Here is a 17,803-nt window from a genome sequence, read left to right as displayed (position 1 = left end):
TCAAACAGTGGAGGCTGGAATGGAATCAAACAGTGGAGGCTGGAATGGAATCAAACAGTGGAGGCTGGAATGGAATCAAACAGTGGAGGCTGGAATGGAATCAAACAGTGGAGGCTGGAATGGAATCAAACAGTGGAGGCTGGAATGGAATCAAACAGTGGAGGCTGGAATGGAATCAAACAGTGGAGGCTGGAATGGAATCAAACAGTGGAGGCTGGAATGGCATCAAACAGTGGAGGCTGGAATGGAATCAAACAGTGGAGACTGGAATGGAATCAAACAGTGGAGGCTGGAATGGAATCAAACAGTGGAGGCTGGAATGGCATCAAACAGTGGAGGCTGGAATGGAATCAAACAGTGGAGACTGGAATGGAATCAAACAGTGGAGGCTGGAATGGAATCAAACAGTGGAGGCTGGAATGGCATCAAACAGTGGAGGCTGGAATGGAATCAAACAGTGGAGGCTGGAATGGCATCAAACAGTGGAGGCTGGAATGGAATCAAACAGTGGAGGCTGGAATGGAATCAAACAGTGGAGGCTGGAATGGAATCAAACAGTGGAGGCTGGAATGGAATCAAACAGTGGATGCTGGAATGGCATCAACCAGTGGATGCTGGGGTAGCATCAAACAGAGGAGGCTGGGGTAGCATCAAACACCTGGCAACCACGTGTTTGATGTATTTGATACCATTCCACTCATTTCGCTCCAGTCATTACCCCGAGCCCATCCGCCCCAATTAAGGTGCCACCAACCTCCTGTGTTATAGAGGGTGTCTACAGTACACTCATTCCACCCATTTCCAGGAACAGAGGAAACCCCAAAACACACAACCTTCCCTGAAAGACCACATGCACACTTAGAACTCACCAACTACTTCTCAGATAGAGTTCAGTGTGTCAAATCAGAGGGCCTGTTGTCCGGACCTCTGGCAGTCTCTATGGGGGTGCCACAGGGTTCAATTCTCGGGCCGACTCTCTTCTCTGTATATATCAATGAGGTCGCTCTTGCTGCTGGTGATTCTTTGATCCACCTCTACGCAGACGACACCATTCTGTATACCTCTGGCCCTTCTTTGGACACTGTGTTAACTAACCTCCAGATGAGCTTCAGTGCCATACAACTCTCCTTCCGTGGCCTCCAACTGCTCTTAAATGCAAGTAAAACTAAATGCATGCTCTTCAACCGATCGCTGCCTGCACCTGCCCGCCCGCCCAGCATCACTACTCTGGACGGTTCTGACTTAGAATATGTGGACAACTACAAATACCTAGGTGTCTGGTTAGACTGCAAACTCTCCTTCCAGACTCACATTAAACATCTCCAATCCAAAATTAAATCTAGAATTGGCTTCCTATTCCGCAACAAAGCATCCTTCACTCATGCTGCCAAACATACCCTCATAAAACTGACTATCCTACCGATCCTCGACTTCGGCGATGTCATTTACAAAATAGCCTCCAACACTCTACTCAACAAATTGGATGCAGTCTACCACAGTGCCATCCGTTTTGTCACCAAAGCCCCATATACTACCCACCACTGCGACCTGTACAGTCTTGTTGGCTGGCCCTTGCTTCATACTCATCGCCAAACCCACTGGCTCCAGGTCATCTACAAGTCTCTGCTAGGTAAAGTCCCCCCTTATCTCAGCTCACTGGTCACCATAGCAGCACCCACCCGTAGCACGCGCTCCAGCAGGTATATCTCTCTGGTCACCCCCAAAGCCAATTCTTCCTTTGGCCGCCTTTCCTTCCAGTTCTCTGCTGCCAATGACTGGAACGAACTGCAAAAATCACTGAAGCTGGAGACTCATATCTCCCTCACTAGCTTTAAGCACCAGCTGTCAGAGCAGCTCACAGATCACTGCACCTGTACATAGCCCATCTATAAACAGCCCATCTATCTACCTACCTCATCCCCATACTGTATTTATTTATCTTGCTTCTTTGCACCCCAGTATCTCTACTTGCACATTCATCTTCTGCACATTCTACCATTCCAGTGTTTAATTGTTATATTGTAATTTCTTCGCCACCACGGCTTATTTATTGCCTTACCTCTCTTATCCTACCTCATTTGCACATGCTGTATATAGATTTTTCTACTGTATTATTGATTGTGTGTTTGTTTATTCCATGTGTAACTCTGTGTTGTTGTATGTGTCGAACTGCTTTGCTTTATCTTGGTCAGGTCGCAGTTGCAAATGAGAACTTGTTCTCAACTAGCCTACCTGGTTAAATAAAGGACTTGTTCTCAACTAGCCTACCTGGTTAAATAAAGGACTTGTTCTCAACTAGCCTACCTGGTTAAATAAAGGACTTGTTCTCAACTAGCCTACCTGGTTAAATAAAGGACTTGTTCTCAACTAGCCTACCTGGTTAAATAAAGGACTTGTTCTCAACTAGCCTACCTGGTTAAATAAAGGACTTGTTCTCAACTAGCCTACCTGGTTAAATAAAGGACTTGTTCTCAACTAGCCTACCTGGTTAAATAAAGGTGAAATAAAAAATAAATAAAAAGAAGTAAAGCATGGCTGAAATTCCATAGTAGTGTACATTTGTGAGTGTGGGATAGTCAGTGGTGGATTATCAGTAAAATAGGCATCAACTTTAAAAAATATATTTTACTTTCTTTGCCTTGAAAAGTAAATGAACATGTACAGGCAACCACCAGCAGGTGTCTCCTAACCATCCAATAAGAGGATCTCTAACCAGGTTGCCAGATTGGTGATAGATGACCATGCTTAACGGTTAAGATAACGTGAAGGTGATAAAACTAAAACTGTTATTTCCCTTCTTCTCTTAGACTGTTTCTGAAACTGTCTTCCCTACTTCCCCACAACCAATCAGAGTTGTGCCGACAGTGCTGCACTCATGGCGAGGTAAGGTCGGTTGAGCATGTTTGTGTGCCAGACAGGATATGGTTACTCCCCGCACTTCCTCCTGTGTTGCAGATTAAAAGTGCCCCATGCAAACTTACCCTTTCATCAAATAACATAAGTTCTTATCTGGACTTTACTTTCTGCATGACTGGCTGAAGTTCATATCCTACAAGATACACATTAAACTTTTTAACAGTATGTCTGATGACCGGGTCTCCTGCGTGCCACGACTATGTTATCATACAAACGCTAACTCTGTGTAGACATAAATAGAAATGTAGAATTTGACTGGAATACCTTTAGTTCTGGGTTGGGTTCTATTTCCCAGCTGTAATTGAAGCAGACAGACACCACTTTGGCCCATTGATTTAGTAGAACCATAGTAGAACCACAGAAACCCACTTGTGGTTCCATGCTGCTCCCAGTCTCTCCCCACACATGTCAATAATCTACTCCACCATCCAGACTAGCCACATCTCTGAGCTCCAAAAGTATTGGTACAGTGACAAATGTTTTGTTGTTTGTGATTTGAAATGATACAATGACTATGAGGTTAAAGTGCAGACTGTCAGCTTTCATTTGAGGGTATTTTTATCTATTTATTTTTTAACCGTTTAGAAATTACAGCACTTTTTGTACATAGTCCACCCATTTTAGGGGACCAAAAGTATTGGGACAAATTCACTTGTAAGTAGTCAAAAGTGTAGTATTTGGTCCCATATTCCTAGCACACAATGATTTCATCAAACTCTGACTCTATAAACTTGTTTGGATGCACTTGCTGTTTGTTTTGGTTGTGTTTCAGATTATTTTGTGCCCAATAGAAATGAATGGTAAATAATGGATTGAGTCACTTTTATTGTAAATAAGAATAGAATGTTTCTTAACACTTCTACATTCATGTGGATGCTACCATGGTTAAAGATAATCCTGAACGAATCGTGAATAATGATGAGTGAGAAAGTTAGACGCACAAATATCACATTTTCAAATTGGACAAAGGTAATTGTCAATTATGAGATTATATTAGACCAATTAGAGAAGCCATCTCTCATTCCATCGCAAGTGCTGGTGTAATTTCAGCCGCTGACATACAGTTGTTCGACCTATAATACAACACAGTGGGAGATACATCTGAAATCAGAGATGCAGGTGCCTCTCTTGATACAACAACCTCACTGCAACGTCATAATCAAAACCGTCTTCTGACCCCAGCAAGTGATTGGTCATGTCACTCTGCACAATGTCATTGAGGGCACAGCAATGCGTGAGGGCCGGGCTAGCATGCGGCAGGAACAGTTTGAGAAAAAGAGAGGCGTTGTTATCCACTGGGCAGTTTGTCAGATTTTGGGTTCTTTCTGCCCCCTCTTCCCTCCTCCCGGCCCTTTGTGTGAATCTGGCTCCAAGTAGCGGATTAGAGAAAGTCCTTTCTACTGAGAAACTAGCACTGGACAGCCTGCACAACCACTTGTTATTCTGGGGGGAGAGGAGCACGAATCATAGACAACACTTAAAACAAACTCAATTAGTAAAAATATCTAAATGACCTCTGTGGTGTTTTTTTGGCAGGGGTGACAGTGTGTCACCTCTAAGTTCTGTACACATTAAAATCATAGTGAGTTACATTTACTCACACATATTCTATTTACCAATCTGAATATTTCTCATAATGACTTTATAAGAAACAGCTATGCAAAGTAAATTATTACCTCCACAGGTAATTGCAGGCAGTGCACTACTTTAGACCAGGACTCATAGTGCACTACTTTAGACCAGGACCCATAGGGCACTACTTTAGACCAGGACCCATAGGGCACTACTTTAGACCAGGACTCATAGTGCACTACTTTAGACCAGGACCCGTAGGGAATAGGGTGCCATTTGGGACGCATCTGTGGTCTTGAATCCACATCATGATTCAGGGGGTGAACCAACAAGGACATGTCTATGTCTGCCCTCCAGGATGTTGATTTTGGAGCCTTTGCTGGCAGTCTGAGAAAAGTAACTCAACAGGAAATAGTGTTGACTAGTACCAGTGAATCTGTCTCCTCAACACATCTACCCACATGGCAGAGGTCTTCCTCATCAGTTCCAGCCTTTCTTATCACGTAAGAACACAGCAATGAGGAAGCGCAACGTCGTGATGAAAGCTCTGACCGACCAGTGGGTCAAACTTATGAGTCAAGTCGGACACTTTCATCAGCTATGGAAACTAAAATAATTAATAAACCTACGCAGTACGCAAACCATGGACGGTTCGTTCAATGACCCTTAAACTTTACAAGAGTGCAAAAGAGATCCGACGAATCCGATCAACTTTTAAAATGTCTTGGCCTATCTGTAAGAATTGAGAAATCAAATTGTCCCTATTGCTAAATGCTAGACCACTTCTAAGATATGGCTATGAGCCAACAGAGCCAACACTCATGCACTGTCATTATAATTCCTCCACAACCCTACCTGGCTTATCTTGACACCTCAGTGCCAGACTCAGCAGCAGTGTTTTGCAGACTACACCTCTCTCAGAATAAGTTGACATACCGCTCACCCCTCCCACCACTGCTTATCATAGACCACAGTAACCCCAGAACCACTTCCTTCTCATTGGCTAAATCTTATCATTAGTGAGCGTAATGAGCCTCTTCAGTTTGAACATGTTGAGACGTAAACATGTTGAAACGGCAGGAGGATTTCTCAGTAGGAAACTGAGTAATACTGTTGTGTTGAATTCCTTGAAGGAACTACCTGAAAGTACTTATACAATTTCCTTTTTAATGCCAGGTAAATACCAATGGAAACTAGTGCTGCCAGAAACTGTCTCCACAGGATTTCACAATCGGAAATAGAACAAAAAAATGGACCATTCCTGAAATCTCTCTCCTTTGGCCGACCAAAAAGCTAACTTTGACGGCAACTGTTGTTGGTTGTGTGATCTGTTCTGTTTCCTGCATCTACCTGGGAACTGGGAAGTCCTATTATTATTTCCATTTCACCCAGCCCTGAAGAGGTCATGGGAAAAGGTGTTAGAGGTCAAGGGTCAAGGGAGCGACGATGACAGAGGACTGGCGTGCCCCCTTTCCCTTTCCTGTGGACCTCCCACCTCCATGTTAAAAGATGTCATCACTCTCAAAGAGTTATCCTTTTGAGTCATGTTTCCTTACCTTTGTGACATTGGTTTTGTGATTTAGGGGAATGGTAACTTTCCATTAGTGTACATTTTGAAGGTCATACTGTTGTGTTTTTGTTTCAAGCTTTGTGCCAGCTGTTACTGAGTGTTCTTTAACAACACTGATAGTCGCAGAAGTTTGAGATACTTGTTACCAAAGAGATAAAACAATTCGTTTTATCAACTGTTATTACTACTCTCTACTAAGCCCCAGAGGACATCCTGAGAGTCCACTGAAGTCACATAGAGATATGATGACGAGGCTTTGACCCCATATCATAAATACTTTATTCATCCCAGAGGGGAAATTTGTTCAATTAAGTTTCCCATACAGTTCAGTTTTTTCCCCAATACAGTTAAAGTGATTGACCCAAAACTCCCATGCAACTCCCATGCTAACCAGTGGGAGTTGCAATCAAGATGGAGTCGCAATCAATGAAACATTAGAGCTGCCTTCTACCTTTTGTTTACACGACATGGTCCAACCGTGCAAACTCATAGAGCAAGATGCTAACTTTTCCCTCTGAGATTGACAGTTGGCTTTTAGAGATCGTAGATCTCAGGGAAGGTGACGTCACATTCCGATGCTAACAAAAAGGCTCCTCTTCATCAAGAACACATGAAACAACCACAGTAGGAGACAGATGACTAGGGTTATGAGAAGCACTCATAACTTAGCAAACATAACCCTGGTCACATTGTGTCTGCTGTGTCAGTTCTGAAGAGGCTTGTTCCCAGGACTCTTTCATTTATTAGATTTTGTTTTATTTCACCTTTATTTAACCAGGTTGGCCAGTTGAGAACAAGTTCTCATTTACAACTGCGACCTGGCCAAGATAAGACAAAGTAGTGTGACAAAAACAACACAGAGTTACACATAAACAGTCAATAACACAATAGAAAAATCTATGTACATTGTGTGCAAATGTAGAAGAGTAGGGAGGTAATGCAAAAAAATAGGCCATAGAGCCGAAATAATTACAATTTAGCATTAACACTGGAGTGATAGATGTGCAGATGATGATGTGCAAGTAGAGATACTGGGGTGCAAAAGAGCAAGAGGATAAATAACAATATGGGGATGAGGTAGTTGGGTGTGCTATTTACAGATTGGCTATGTACAGGTACAGTGATCGGTAAGCTGCTCGGACTGCTGATGCTTAAAGTTAGAGAGGAAGATATAAGACTCCAGCTTCAGTGATTTTTGCAATTCGTTCCAGTCATTGGCAGCAGAGAACTGGAAGGAAAGGCGGCCAAAGGAAGTGTTGGCTTTGGGGATGACCAGTGAAATATACCTGCTGGAGCGCGTGCTACGGGTGGGTGCTGCTATGGTGACCAGTGAGCTGAGATAAGGCGGGGATTTAACTAGCAAAGACTGGAGCCAGTGGGTTTGGCGACAAATATGTAGTGAGGGCCAGCCAACGAGAGTATACAGGTTGCAGTGGTGGGTAGTATATGGGGCTTTGGTGACAAAACGGATGGCACTGTGATCGACTACATCCAGTTTGCTGAGTAGAGTGTTGGAGGCTATTTTGTAAATGACATCGCCGAAGTCAAGGATCGGTAGGATAGTCAGTTTTATTTGTAGTTGTCCACATATTCTAAGTCAGAACCGTCCAGAGTAGTGATGCTAGTCGGGCAGGCGGGTGCAGGCAGCGATCAGTTGAAGAGCATGCATTTAGTTTTATTAGCATTTAAAAGCAGTTGGAGGCCTCAGAAGGAGTGTTGTATGGCATTGAAGCTTGTTTGGAGGTTTGTTAACACAGTGTCCAAAGAATGGTGTCGTCTGCTTTGAGGTGGATCAGAGAATCACCAGCAGCAAGAGCGACATCATTGATATATACAGAGAAAAGAGTCGGCCCGAGAATTAAACCCTGTGACACCCCCATAGAGACTGCCAAAGGTCCGGACAACAGACCCTCCGATTTGACACACTGAACTCTATCTGAGAAGTAGTTGGTGAACCAGGCGAGCCAGTCATTTGAGAAACCAAGGCTATTGAGTCTGCCGATAAGAATGAGGTGATTGACAGAGTCGAAAGCCTTGGCAAGGTCGGCTGCACAGTACTGTCTTTTATCGATGGCGGTTATGATATTGTTTAGGACCTTGAGCGTGGCTGAGGTGCACCCATGACCAGCTCGGAAACCAGATTGCATAGTGGAGAAGGTACGGTGGGATTCGAAATGGTCGGTGATCTGTTTGTTAACTTGGCTTTCGAAGATTTTAGAAAGGCAGGGCAGGATGGATATAGGTCTAAAACAGTTTGGGTCTAGAGTGTCTCCCTTTGAAGAGGGGGATGACCGTGGCAGACGATATGAAAGAGAGGTTGAACAGGCTGGTAATAGGGGTTGCAACAATTTCAGCGGATCATTTTAGAAAGAGAGGGTCCAGATTGTCTAGCTCAGCTGATTTGTAGGGATCCAGATTTTGCAGCTTTTTCAGAACATCAGCTGTCTGGATTTTGGTGAAGGAGAAGCGGGGAGGGGGGCTTGGGCAAGGTCCTGTTGGCCGGGGTAGGGGTAGCCAGGTGGACAGCATGGCCAGCTGTATAAAAATGCTTATTGAAATTATCGATTATCGTAGATTTATCGGTGGTGACAGTGTTTCCTAGCCTCAGTGCAGTTAGCAGCTGGGAGGAGGTGCTCTTATTCTCCATGGACTTTACAGTGTCCCAAAACTTTTTGGAATTAGTGCTACAGGATGCAAATTTCTGTTTGAAAAAGCTAGCCTTAGCTTTCCTAACTGACTGAGTATATTGGTTCCTGACTTCCCTGAAAAGTTGCATATCGCGAGGGCTATTCGATGCTAATGCAGAACGCCACATGATGTTTTTGTGCTGGTCAAGGGCAGTCAAGTCTGGGGTGAACCAAGGGCTGTATCTGTTCTTTGTTCAACATTTTTTGAATGAGGCATGCTTATTTAAGATGGTGAGGTAAGCACTTTTAAAGAGCAACCAGGCATCCTCTACTGACATTCTCTACTGACTCTGAAGGACACTGGTATCATTAGCCTCACCATGGCAACAACACATCCATGGTGTTGGAGACTACACAAAAGTAGCAGTAATGTCCTTTTTGTGACTGTTTACAAAACACCTAGGGAATGTATTGAGTAGGACACAACATTTTAAACATTGCAGATATAATTACAATGTATATTGAATGGACAGGGTTCTCTATTCTGAATGAGAGAATTGTGTCCACTCTCTATGTTCAGGTTACATGAGACTGTTGCGCCCCACTAAATAAGCCCATGGAGTGTCACCTTTTCGACCAGGAAATGGACTCAAGGAGGATCAGAAACTGATTGGCTACTCACAGTCTCGGCACAGGAAGCACTTGCAGAGGCACACACACAGACAGCACAGGAGCAGGGCTGCCACACAGGATACTGAGATGATAGTAGTGAGGGCCGGACCAACTGCAACACACACACACACACACACACACACACCATGTTTACCAACATACATATGACAACCCATGAGATGTGGATGGCGCCGGAGGGGATGGCTGCCGTCTTATCGGCTCTTAACCAACCGTGCGATTTTGTTTGTTTTTCCGTGTTGTTCGTAACTTGTTTAGTACATAATGTTGCTGCTACCGTCTCTTATGACCTAAAAGAGCTTCTGAACATTAGAACTGCGATTACTCATCTCAGATTAAACAAAGAGTTTTTCTTCAATGAGTCGGACGGGAGGGATATAATACAGACACGCGAACATGCCCAGATCCCTGTCATTGGCTGGAGAAGAAAACTGAGATTTCGCGGAAAAGGATCAGGGTGTCTTGTAAGGATCAGGTGACGAGTGGCTAATCTGCCTTCGCCTTCTGCCTTTGCCTGCTAGCTAATGTTCAATCGCTGGAAAATAAATGAGACGAACTGAAAGCACGTATATCCTACCAACGGGATATTAAAAACTGTAATATCTTATGTTTCACAGAGTCATGGCTGAACGACGACATGAAGAACATACAGCTGGCGGGTTATACACTATCGGCAGGATAGAACAGCAGCCTCTGGTAAGACACGGGGCGGGGGCCTATGCTTATTTGCAAACAACAGCTGGTGCACGTTATCAAAGGAAGTCTCGAGGTTTTGCTCACCTGAGGTATCTCATGATAAACTGTAGCCCACACTATCTACCTAGAGATTCTAGACAACCTTTACTCCACACACAGAGACGCGTACAAAGCTCTCCCTTGCCCTCAATTTGGCAAATCTGACCATATTTCTATCCTCCTGCTTACAATCAAAAATTAAAGCAGAAAGCACCAGTGACTCGCTCTATAAAAAAAGTGGTCAGATGAAGCAGATGCTAAACTACAGGACTGTTTTGCTAGCACAGACTGAAATATGTTCCACAATTCTTCCGATGGCATTGAGGAGTACACCACATCAGTCACTGGTTTTATCAATAAGTGCATCGAGGACGTCGTCCCCACAGTGACTACGTATATAGCCCAACCAGAAGCCATGGATTACAGGCAACATTCGCAATGAGCTAAAGGGTAGAGCTGCCGCTTTCAAGGTGCGGGTCTCTAACCCGGAAGCTTATAAGAAATCCCGCTATGCCCTCCGACGAACCATCAAACAGGCAAAGTGTCAATACAGGACTTAGATCGAATCGTACTACACCGGCTCCGACGCTCGTCGGATGTGGCAGGGCTTGCAAACTATTACAGACTACAAAAGGGAAGCACAGAGCTTCCCAGTGACATGAGCCTACCAGATGAGCTAAACAACTTCTATGCTCGCTTCGAGGCAAGTAACACTGAAACATGCATGTGAGCATCAGCTGTTCCGGACGACTGTGTGATCACGCTCTCCGCAGCCGATGTGAGTAAAGACCTTTAAACAGGTCAACATTCACAAGGCCGCAGGCCCAGAAGGACTACCAGGACATGTACTGCGAGCATGGGCTGACCAACTGGCAGGTGTCTTCACTGACATTTTCAACCTCTCCCTGTCCGTGTCTGTAATACCAACATGATTCAAGCATACCACCATAGTGCCATTGCCCAAGAACACTAAGGTAACCTGCCTAAATGACCACCGACCCGTAGCACTCACGTCTGTAGCCATGAAATGCTTTGAAAGGCTGGTCATGGCTCACATCAATAACATTATCCCAGAACCCCTAGACCCACTCCAATTTGCATACCACACCAACAGATGATGCAATCTCTATTACACTCCACACTGCCCTTTCATACCTGGACAAAAGGAACACCTATGTGAGAATGCTATTCATTGACTACAGCTCAGCGTTCAACACCATAGTGCCTTCAAAGCTCATCACTAAGCTAAGGACTCTGGGACTAAAAACCTCCCTCTGCAACTGGATCCTGGACTTCCTGACGGGCCACCCGCAGGTGGTAAGGGCAGGTAACAACACATCCGCCATGCTGATCCTCAACACGGGGGCCAATCAGGGGTGCGTGCTCAGTCCCCTCCTGTACTCCCTGTTCACTCATGACTGCATGGCCAGGCACGACTCCAACACCATCATTAAGTTTGCTGATGACACAACAGTGGTAGGCCTGATCACCGACAACGATGAGACAGCCTACAGGGAGGAGGTCATGGAGACCAGAACGTGTTGTGCAAGGACAACAACCTCTCCCTCAACGTGATCAAGACAAAGGAGATGATTGTGGACTACAGGAAAAGGAGGACCGAGCACGCCCCCATTCTCATCGATTTGGCATGGGTCCTCAGATCCTCAAAAGGTTTTACAGCTGCACCATCGAGAGCATCCTGACGGGTTGCATCACTGCCTGGTATGGCAACTGCTCGGCCTCCGACCGCAAGGCACTACAGAGGGTAGTGTGTACGGCCCAGTACATCACTGAGGCCAAGCTTCCTGCCATCCAGGACATCTATACCAGCCGGTATCAGAGGAAGGCCCTAAAAATCGTCAAAGACTCCAGCCACCCTAGTCATAGACTGTTCTCTCTGCTACCGCACGGCAAGCAGTACCGGAGCGCCAAGTTTGGTCCAAGAGGCTTCTAAACAGCTTCTACCCCCAAGCCATAAGACTCCTGAACAGCTAATCAAATAGTCACTTTAATAACTCTACCTACATGTACATATTACCTCAATTACCTGGCCACCGGTGCCTCCGCACATTGACTCTGTACCAGTACCCCCTGTATATAGCCCCGCTATTGTTATTTACTTATGCTCTATAATTATTTGTTATTCTTATCTCTTACTTTTTTCTTTTTTTTTGTATTTTCTTAAAATTGCATTGTTGGTTAAGGGCTTGTAAGTAAGCATTTCACTGTAAGGTCTACATCTGTCATATTTGGCGCATGTGACAAATAACATTTGATTTAATAGCATATACCATTTAGTAGGCGCTTTTCTCCAAAATGACTTACAGTACAGTGAGTGCATACATTTTGGTAAACAAATCTGACCCCTCGGGAATCGAAGCCAGGACCCTGGCGTTCCTAGTGTCATGACCAACTGAGCCAGACAGGACCACATTATTGACTTCAAGGACATTAAACTATGCCTCATTTTGACCATAACTCATGATATGAGCTTCACAACAAGAGAGATAGATGTACTGTGGAAAAGGCTTGATGCTTATTTTGGTTTTCCACTTCCTGGAAACTGTAGCACTTAATGGTCTATCAAACGAGCCATAATTGTACATAACTAGAATAGCAACTGAAGCTTTCCTAGGAATCACTCCCCCAAATGGATCCAATCACAAAACTAGATCAGGAAGGACAGTGTTACAATACAGGATTTCAACACACAACTCTACACATGTTGAACCACAATGCAGACCTGGGTTCAAACAGTGGTCCCAAGTCCTGGGCTTGATTGACCTCTCCTGGCGGAATGGACCCAAAACAATAGTCCTAAAAGTGCAAACCCTGCCTATCGCACTCCGTGTATGGCATTTGAAAAAAATAAAATATTTGAACCCAGCACTGTCACATTGCGAGGGCTGTTAAGCAGACTTGTCTTCATAAGCAGAAAAAATCTGGGTGACACTTTATTAAAAAAAAGTATCATTAATATACCTTTATTAGATCAATTATAAGACATGTATTAATGATTTACTGCTAATATATAAATCTTCATTGAGCCAATGTGATTCTCTGAGCTGCTCACCATTGAGGTTGACGGACATGGGTGAGTCCAGGCCTCGGTGGTGCACCATGCATTTGACGGATAGGTCGTGGGGCAGGCCCTCCTGGAGGAGGAGGGTGCTGGTGACCAGGGTGGTGCCGTCCCCCTGGTCGTAGGACGAGGACACGGACGGCCCCAGCGTCCGGTTGTCCCCCTCCACATTCCACACCATCTGGGCTGCAGGACGGGCTGCGGCTGTGCAGTTGGCCTCGATGACCCCGCTGGAGGCCATGTAGGTGATCTCTGGGTTGGGCAGCACTGAGGGAGACATCACACACAATGGATGAGAGATCATGTTTATGGTGAATTACAGTATAAGACAGTGGTTCCTAACTCCAGTCCTTCAGTACCCCTAACAGTGGTTCCTAACTCCAGTCCTCCAGTACCCCTAACAGTGGTTCCCTCCAGTCCTCCAGTACCCCTAACAGTGGTTCCCAACTCCAGTCCTTCAGTACTCCAACAGTGGTTCCCAACTCCAGTCCTCCAAGACCCCTAACAGTGGTTCCCAACTCCAGTCCTCCAGTACCCCTAACAGTGGTTCCCTCCAGTCCTCCAGTACCCCTAACAGTGGTTCCCAACTCCAGTCCTCCAGTACCCCCAACAGTGGTTCCCAACTCCAGTCCTCCAGTACCCCTAACAGTGGTTCCCAACTCCAGTCCTCCAGGACCCCTAACAGTGGTTCCCTCCAGTCCTCCAGGACCCCTAACAGTGGTTCCCTCCAGTCCTCCAGTACCCCTAACAGTGGTTCCCAACTCCAGTCCTTCAGTACCCCTAACAGTGGTTCCCAACTCCAGTCCTCCAGTACCCCTAACAGTGGTTCCCAACTCCAGTCCTTCAGTACCCCCAACAGTGGTTCCCAACTCCAGTCTTCCAGTACCCCTAACAGTGGTTCCCTCCAGTCCTCCAGTACCCCTAACAGTGGTTCCTAACTCCAGTCCTCCAGTACCCCTAACAGTGGTTCCCAACTCCAGTCCTCCAGTACCCCTAACAGTGGTTCCCAACTCCAGTCCTCCAGTATCCCTAACAGTGGTTCCCAACTCCAGTCCTCCAGTACCCCTAACAGTGGTTCCCAACTCCAGTCCTTCAGTACCCCTAACAGTGGTTCCCAACTCCAGTCCTCCAGTACCCCTAACAGTGGTTCCCTCCAGTCCTCCAGGACCCCCAACAGTGGTTCCCAACTCCAGTCCTCCAGTACCCCTAACAGTGGTTCCCAACTCCAGTCCTCCAGTACCCCCAACAGTGGTTCCCAACTCCAGTCCTCCAGGATCCCCAACAGTGGTTCCCAACTCCAGTTGGTGTTATCTAGTCTGGTGTTATCTTGTCTGGTGTTATCTTGTCTGGTGTAATCTAGTCTGGTGTAATCTAGTCTGGTGTTATCTAGTCTGGTGTAATCTAGTCTGGTGTTATCTTGTCTTGTGTTGTCTGGTGTGGTCTGACTGATCTTGTTATCTTGTCTGGTGTTATCTTGTCTGGTGTAATCTAGTCTGGTGTAATCTAGTCTGGTGTAATCTAGTCTGGTGTTATCTTGTCTGGTGTGGTCTGACTGATGTTGTTATCTTGTCTGGTGGTATCTTGTCTGGTGTGGTCTGATTGATCTTGCTATATTGTCTGGTGTTATCTCGTCTGGTGTTATCTAGTCTGGTGTAATCTAGTCTGGTGTAATCTAGTCTGGTGTAATCTAGTCTGGTGTAATCTAGTCTGGTGTGGTCTGACTGGTGTTATCTAGTCTGGTGTGGTCTGACTGGTGTTATCTTGTCTGGTGTGGTCTGACTGATCTTGTTATCTTGTCTGGTGTTATCTTGTCTGGTGTTATCTTGTCTGGTGTAATCTAGTCTGGTGTAATCTAGTCTGGTGTTATCTTGTCTGGTGTTATCTTGTCTGGTGTTACCTTGTCTGGTGTAATCTAGTCTGGTGTAATCTAGTCTGGTGTAATCTAGTCTGGTGTTATCTTGTCTTGTGTGGTCTGACTGATGTTGTTATCTTGTCTGGTGTAATCTAGTCTGGTGTAATCTAGTCTGGTGTTATCTAGTCTGGTGTAATCTAGTCTGGTGTAATCTAGTCTGGTGTTATCTTGTCTGGTGTGGTCTGACTGATGTTGTTATCTTGTCTGGTGTTATCTTGTCTGGTGTGGTCTGATTGATATTGTTATCTTGTCTGGTGTTATCTAGTCTGGTGTAATCTAGTCTGGTGTTATCTTGTCTTGTGTTGTCTGGTGTGGTCTGACTGATCTTGTTATCTTGTCTGGTGTTATCTAGTCTGGTGTAATCTAGTCTGGTGTAATCTAGTCTGGTGTAATCTAGTCTGGTGTAATCTAGTCTGGTGTGGTCTGACTGATGTTGTTATCTTGTCTGGTGGTATCTTGTCTGGTGTGGTCTGATTGATCTTGCTATCTTGTCTGGTGTTATCTAGTCTGGTGTTATCTAGTCTGGTGTAATCTAGTCTGGCGTAATCTAGTCTGGTGTAATCTAGTCTGGTGTAATCTAGTCTGGTGTAATCTAGTCTGGTGTGGTCTGACTGGTGTTATCTAGTCTGGTGTGGTCTGACTGGTGTTATCTTGTCTGGTGTGGTCTGACTGGTGTTATCTTGTCTGGTGTTATCTTGTCTGGTGTAATCTTGTCTGGTGTTATCTTGTCTGGTGTTATCTTGTCTGGTGTTATCTTGTCTGGTGTGCTCTGACTGATCTTGTTATCTTGTCTGGTGTTATCTTGTCTGGTGTTATCTAGTCTGGTGTTATCTTGTCTGGTGTTATCTTGTCTGGTGTTATCTTGTCTGGTGTTATCTTGTCTGGTGTAATCTAGTCTGGTGTAATCTAGTCTGGTGTAATCTAGTCTGGTGTAATCTAGTCTGGTGTTATCTTGTCTTGTGTTATCTTGTCTGGTGTGGTCTGACTGATGTTGTTGTTATCTTGTCTGGTGTAATCTAGTCTGGTGTTATCTAGTCTGGTGTTATCTAGTCTGGTGTTATCTAGTCTGGTGTTATCTTGTCTGGTGTGGTCTGACTGATGTTGTTATCTTGTCTGGTGTTATCTTGTCTGGTGTGGTCTGATTGATATTGTTATCTTGTCTGGTGTTATCTAGTCTGGTGTTATCTTGTCTTGTGTTATCTTGTCTGGTGTGGTCTGACTGGTGTTGTTATCTTGTCTGGTGTAATCTAGTCTGGTGTAATCTAGTCTGGTGTAATCTAGTCTGGTGTTATCTTGTCTGGTGTAATCTAGTCTGGTGTAATCTAGTCTGGTGTAATCTAGTCTGGTGTTATCTAGTCTGGTGTGGTCTGACTGGTGTTATCTAGTCTGGTGTGGTCTGACTGGTGTTATCTTGTCTGGTGTGGTCTGACTGGTGTTATCTTGTCTGGTGTTATCTTGTCTGGTGTAATCTAGTCTGGTGTTATCTTGTCTGGTGTAATCTAGTCTGGTGTAATCTAGTCTGGTGTAATCTAGTCTGGTGTAATCTAGTCTGGTGTTATCTTGTCTTGTGTTATCTTGTCTGGTGTGGTCTGACTGATGTTGTTATCTTGTCTGGTGTAATCTAGTCTGGTGTAATCTAGTCTGGTGTAATCTAGTCTGGTGTTATCTAGTCTGGTGTTATCTAGTCTGGTGTAATCTAGTCTGGTGTTATCTAGTCTGGTGTTATCTAGTCTGGTGTTATCTAGTCTGGTGTTATCTTGTCTTGTGTTATCTTGTCTGGTGTGGTCTGACTGATGTTGTTATCTTGTCTGGTGTTATTTTGTCTGGTGTGGTCTGATTGATCTTGTTATCTTGTCTGGTGTTATCTAGTCTGGTGTTATCTAGTCTGGTGTAATCTAGTCTGGTGTTATCTAGTCTGGTGTGGTCTGACTGGTGTTATCTAGTCTGGTGTAATCTAGTCTGGTGTAATCTAGTCTGGTGTTATCTTGTCTTGTGTTATCTTGTCTGGTGTGGTCTGACTGATGTTGTTATCTTGTCTGGTGTAATCTAGTCTGGTGTAATCTAGTCTGGTGTAATCTAGTCTGGTGTAATCTAGTCTGGTGTTATCTAGTCTGGTGTTATCTAGTCTGGTGTAATCTAGTCTGGTGTTATCTAGTCTGGTGTTATCTAGTCTGGTGTTATCTTGTCTTGTGTTATCTTGTCTGGTGTGGTCTGACTGATGTTGTTATCTTGTCTGGTGTTATCTTGTCTGGTGTGGTCTGATTGATCTTGTTATCTTGTCTGGTGTTATCTAGTCTGGGTTTATCTAGTCTGGTGTAATCTAGTCTGGTGTTATCTAGTCTGGTGTGGTCTGACTGGTGTTATCTAGTCTGGTGTTATCTTGTCTTGTGTTATCTTGTCTGGTGTAATCTAGTCTGGTGTAATCTAGTCTGGTGTAATCTAGTCTGGTGTAATCTTGTCTGGTGTTATCTTGTCTGGTGTAATCTAGTCTGGTGTAATCTAGTCTGGTGTTATCTTGTCTGGTGTGGTCTGACTGATGTTGTAATCTAGTCTGGTGGTATCTTGTCTGGTGTGGTCTGACTGATCTTGTTATCTTGTCTGGTGTAATCTAGTCTGGTGTTATCTTGTCTGGTGTAATCTAGTCTGGTGTGGTCTGACTGGTGTTATCTTGTCTGGTGTTATCTAGTCTGGTGTTATCT

General features: G+C 44.7%; 1 protein-coding gene across 3 annotated transcripts in view; it reads right to left on the bottom strand.

Annotated features, from left to right (window-relative positions):
• Positions 1 to 17,803, bottom strand: part of LOC115180889 (OX-2 membrane glycoprotein-like) — a 45,902-nt gene that overhangs the window by 19,291 nt on the left and 8,808 nt on the right. For 2 of the 3 annotated variants that reach the window (XR_003873173.1, XM_029743030.1), the window contains exons 5-6: positions 13,184 to 13,464; positions 9,368 to 9,469 (exon numbers count right to left, since the gene is read on the bottom strand). Coding sequence is in view for 2 of the 3 variants with exons in the window: in XM_029743030.1 (XP_029598890.1) it covers positions 9,368 to 9,469; positions 13,184 to 13,464 (383 nt within the window). In the remaining variant the exon portion in view is untranslated. The remainder of the gene's footprint in view (positions 1 to 9,367; positions 9,470 to 13,183; positions 13,465 to 17,803) is intronic. The other variant, XM_029743031.1, reaches the window with a different exon arrangement.

The sequence above is a fragment of the Salmo trutta genome, unplaced genomic scaffold, assembly GCF_901001165.1.
Source record: "Salmo trutta unplaced genomic scaffold, fSalTru1.1, whole genome shotgun sequence".
In the NCBI taxonomy this organism is placed as follows: domain Eukaryota; kingdom Metazoa; phylum Chordata; class Actinopteri; order Salmoniformes; family Salmonidae; genus Salmo; species Salmo trutta.
Note: the sequence above shows the minus strand (reverse complement) of the source record. Positions and strands in the feature narration are given on the sequence as shown.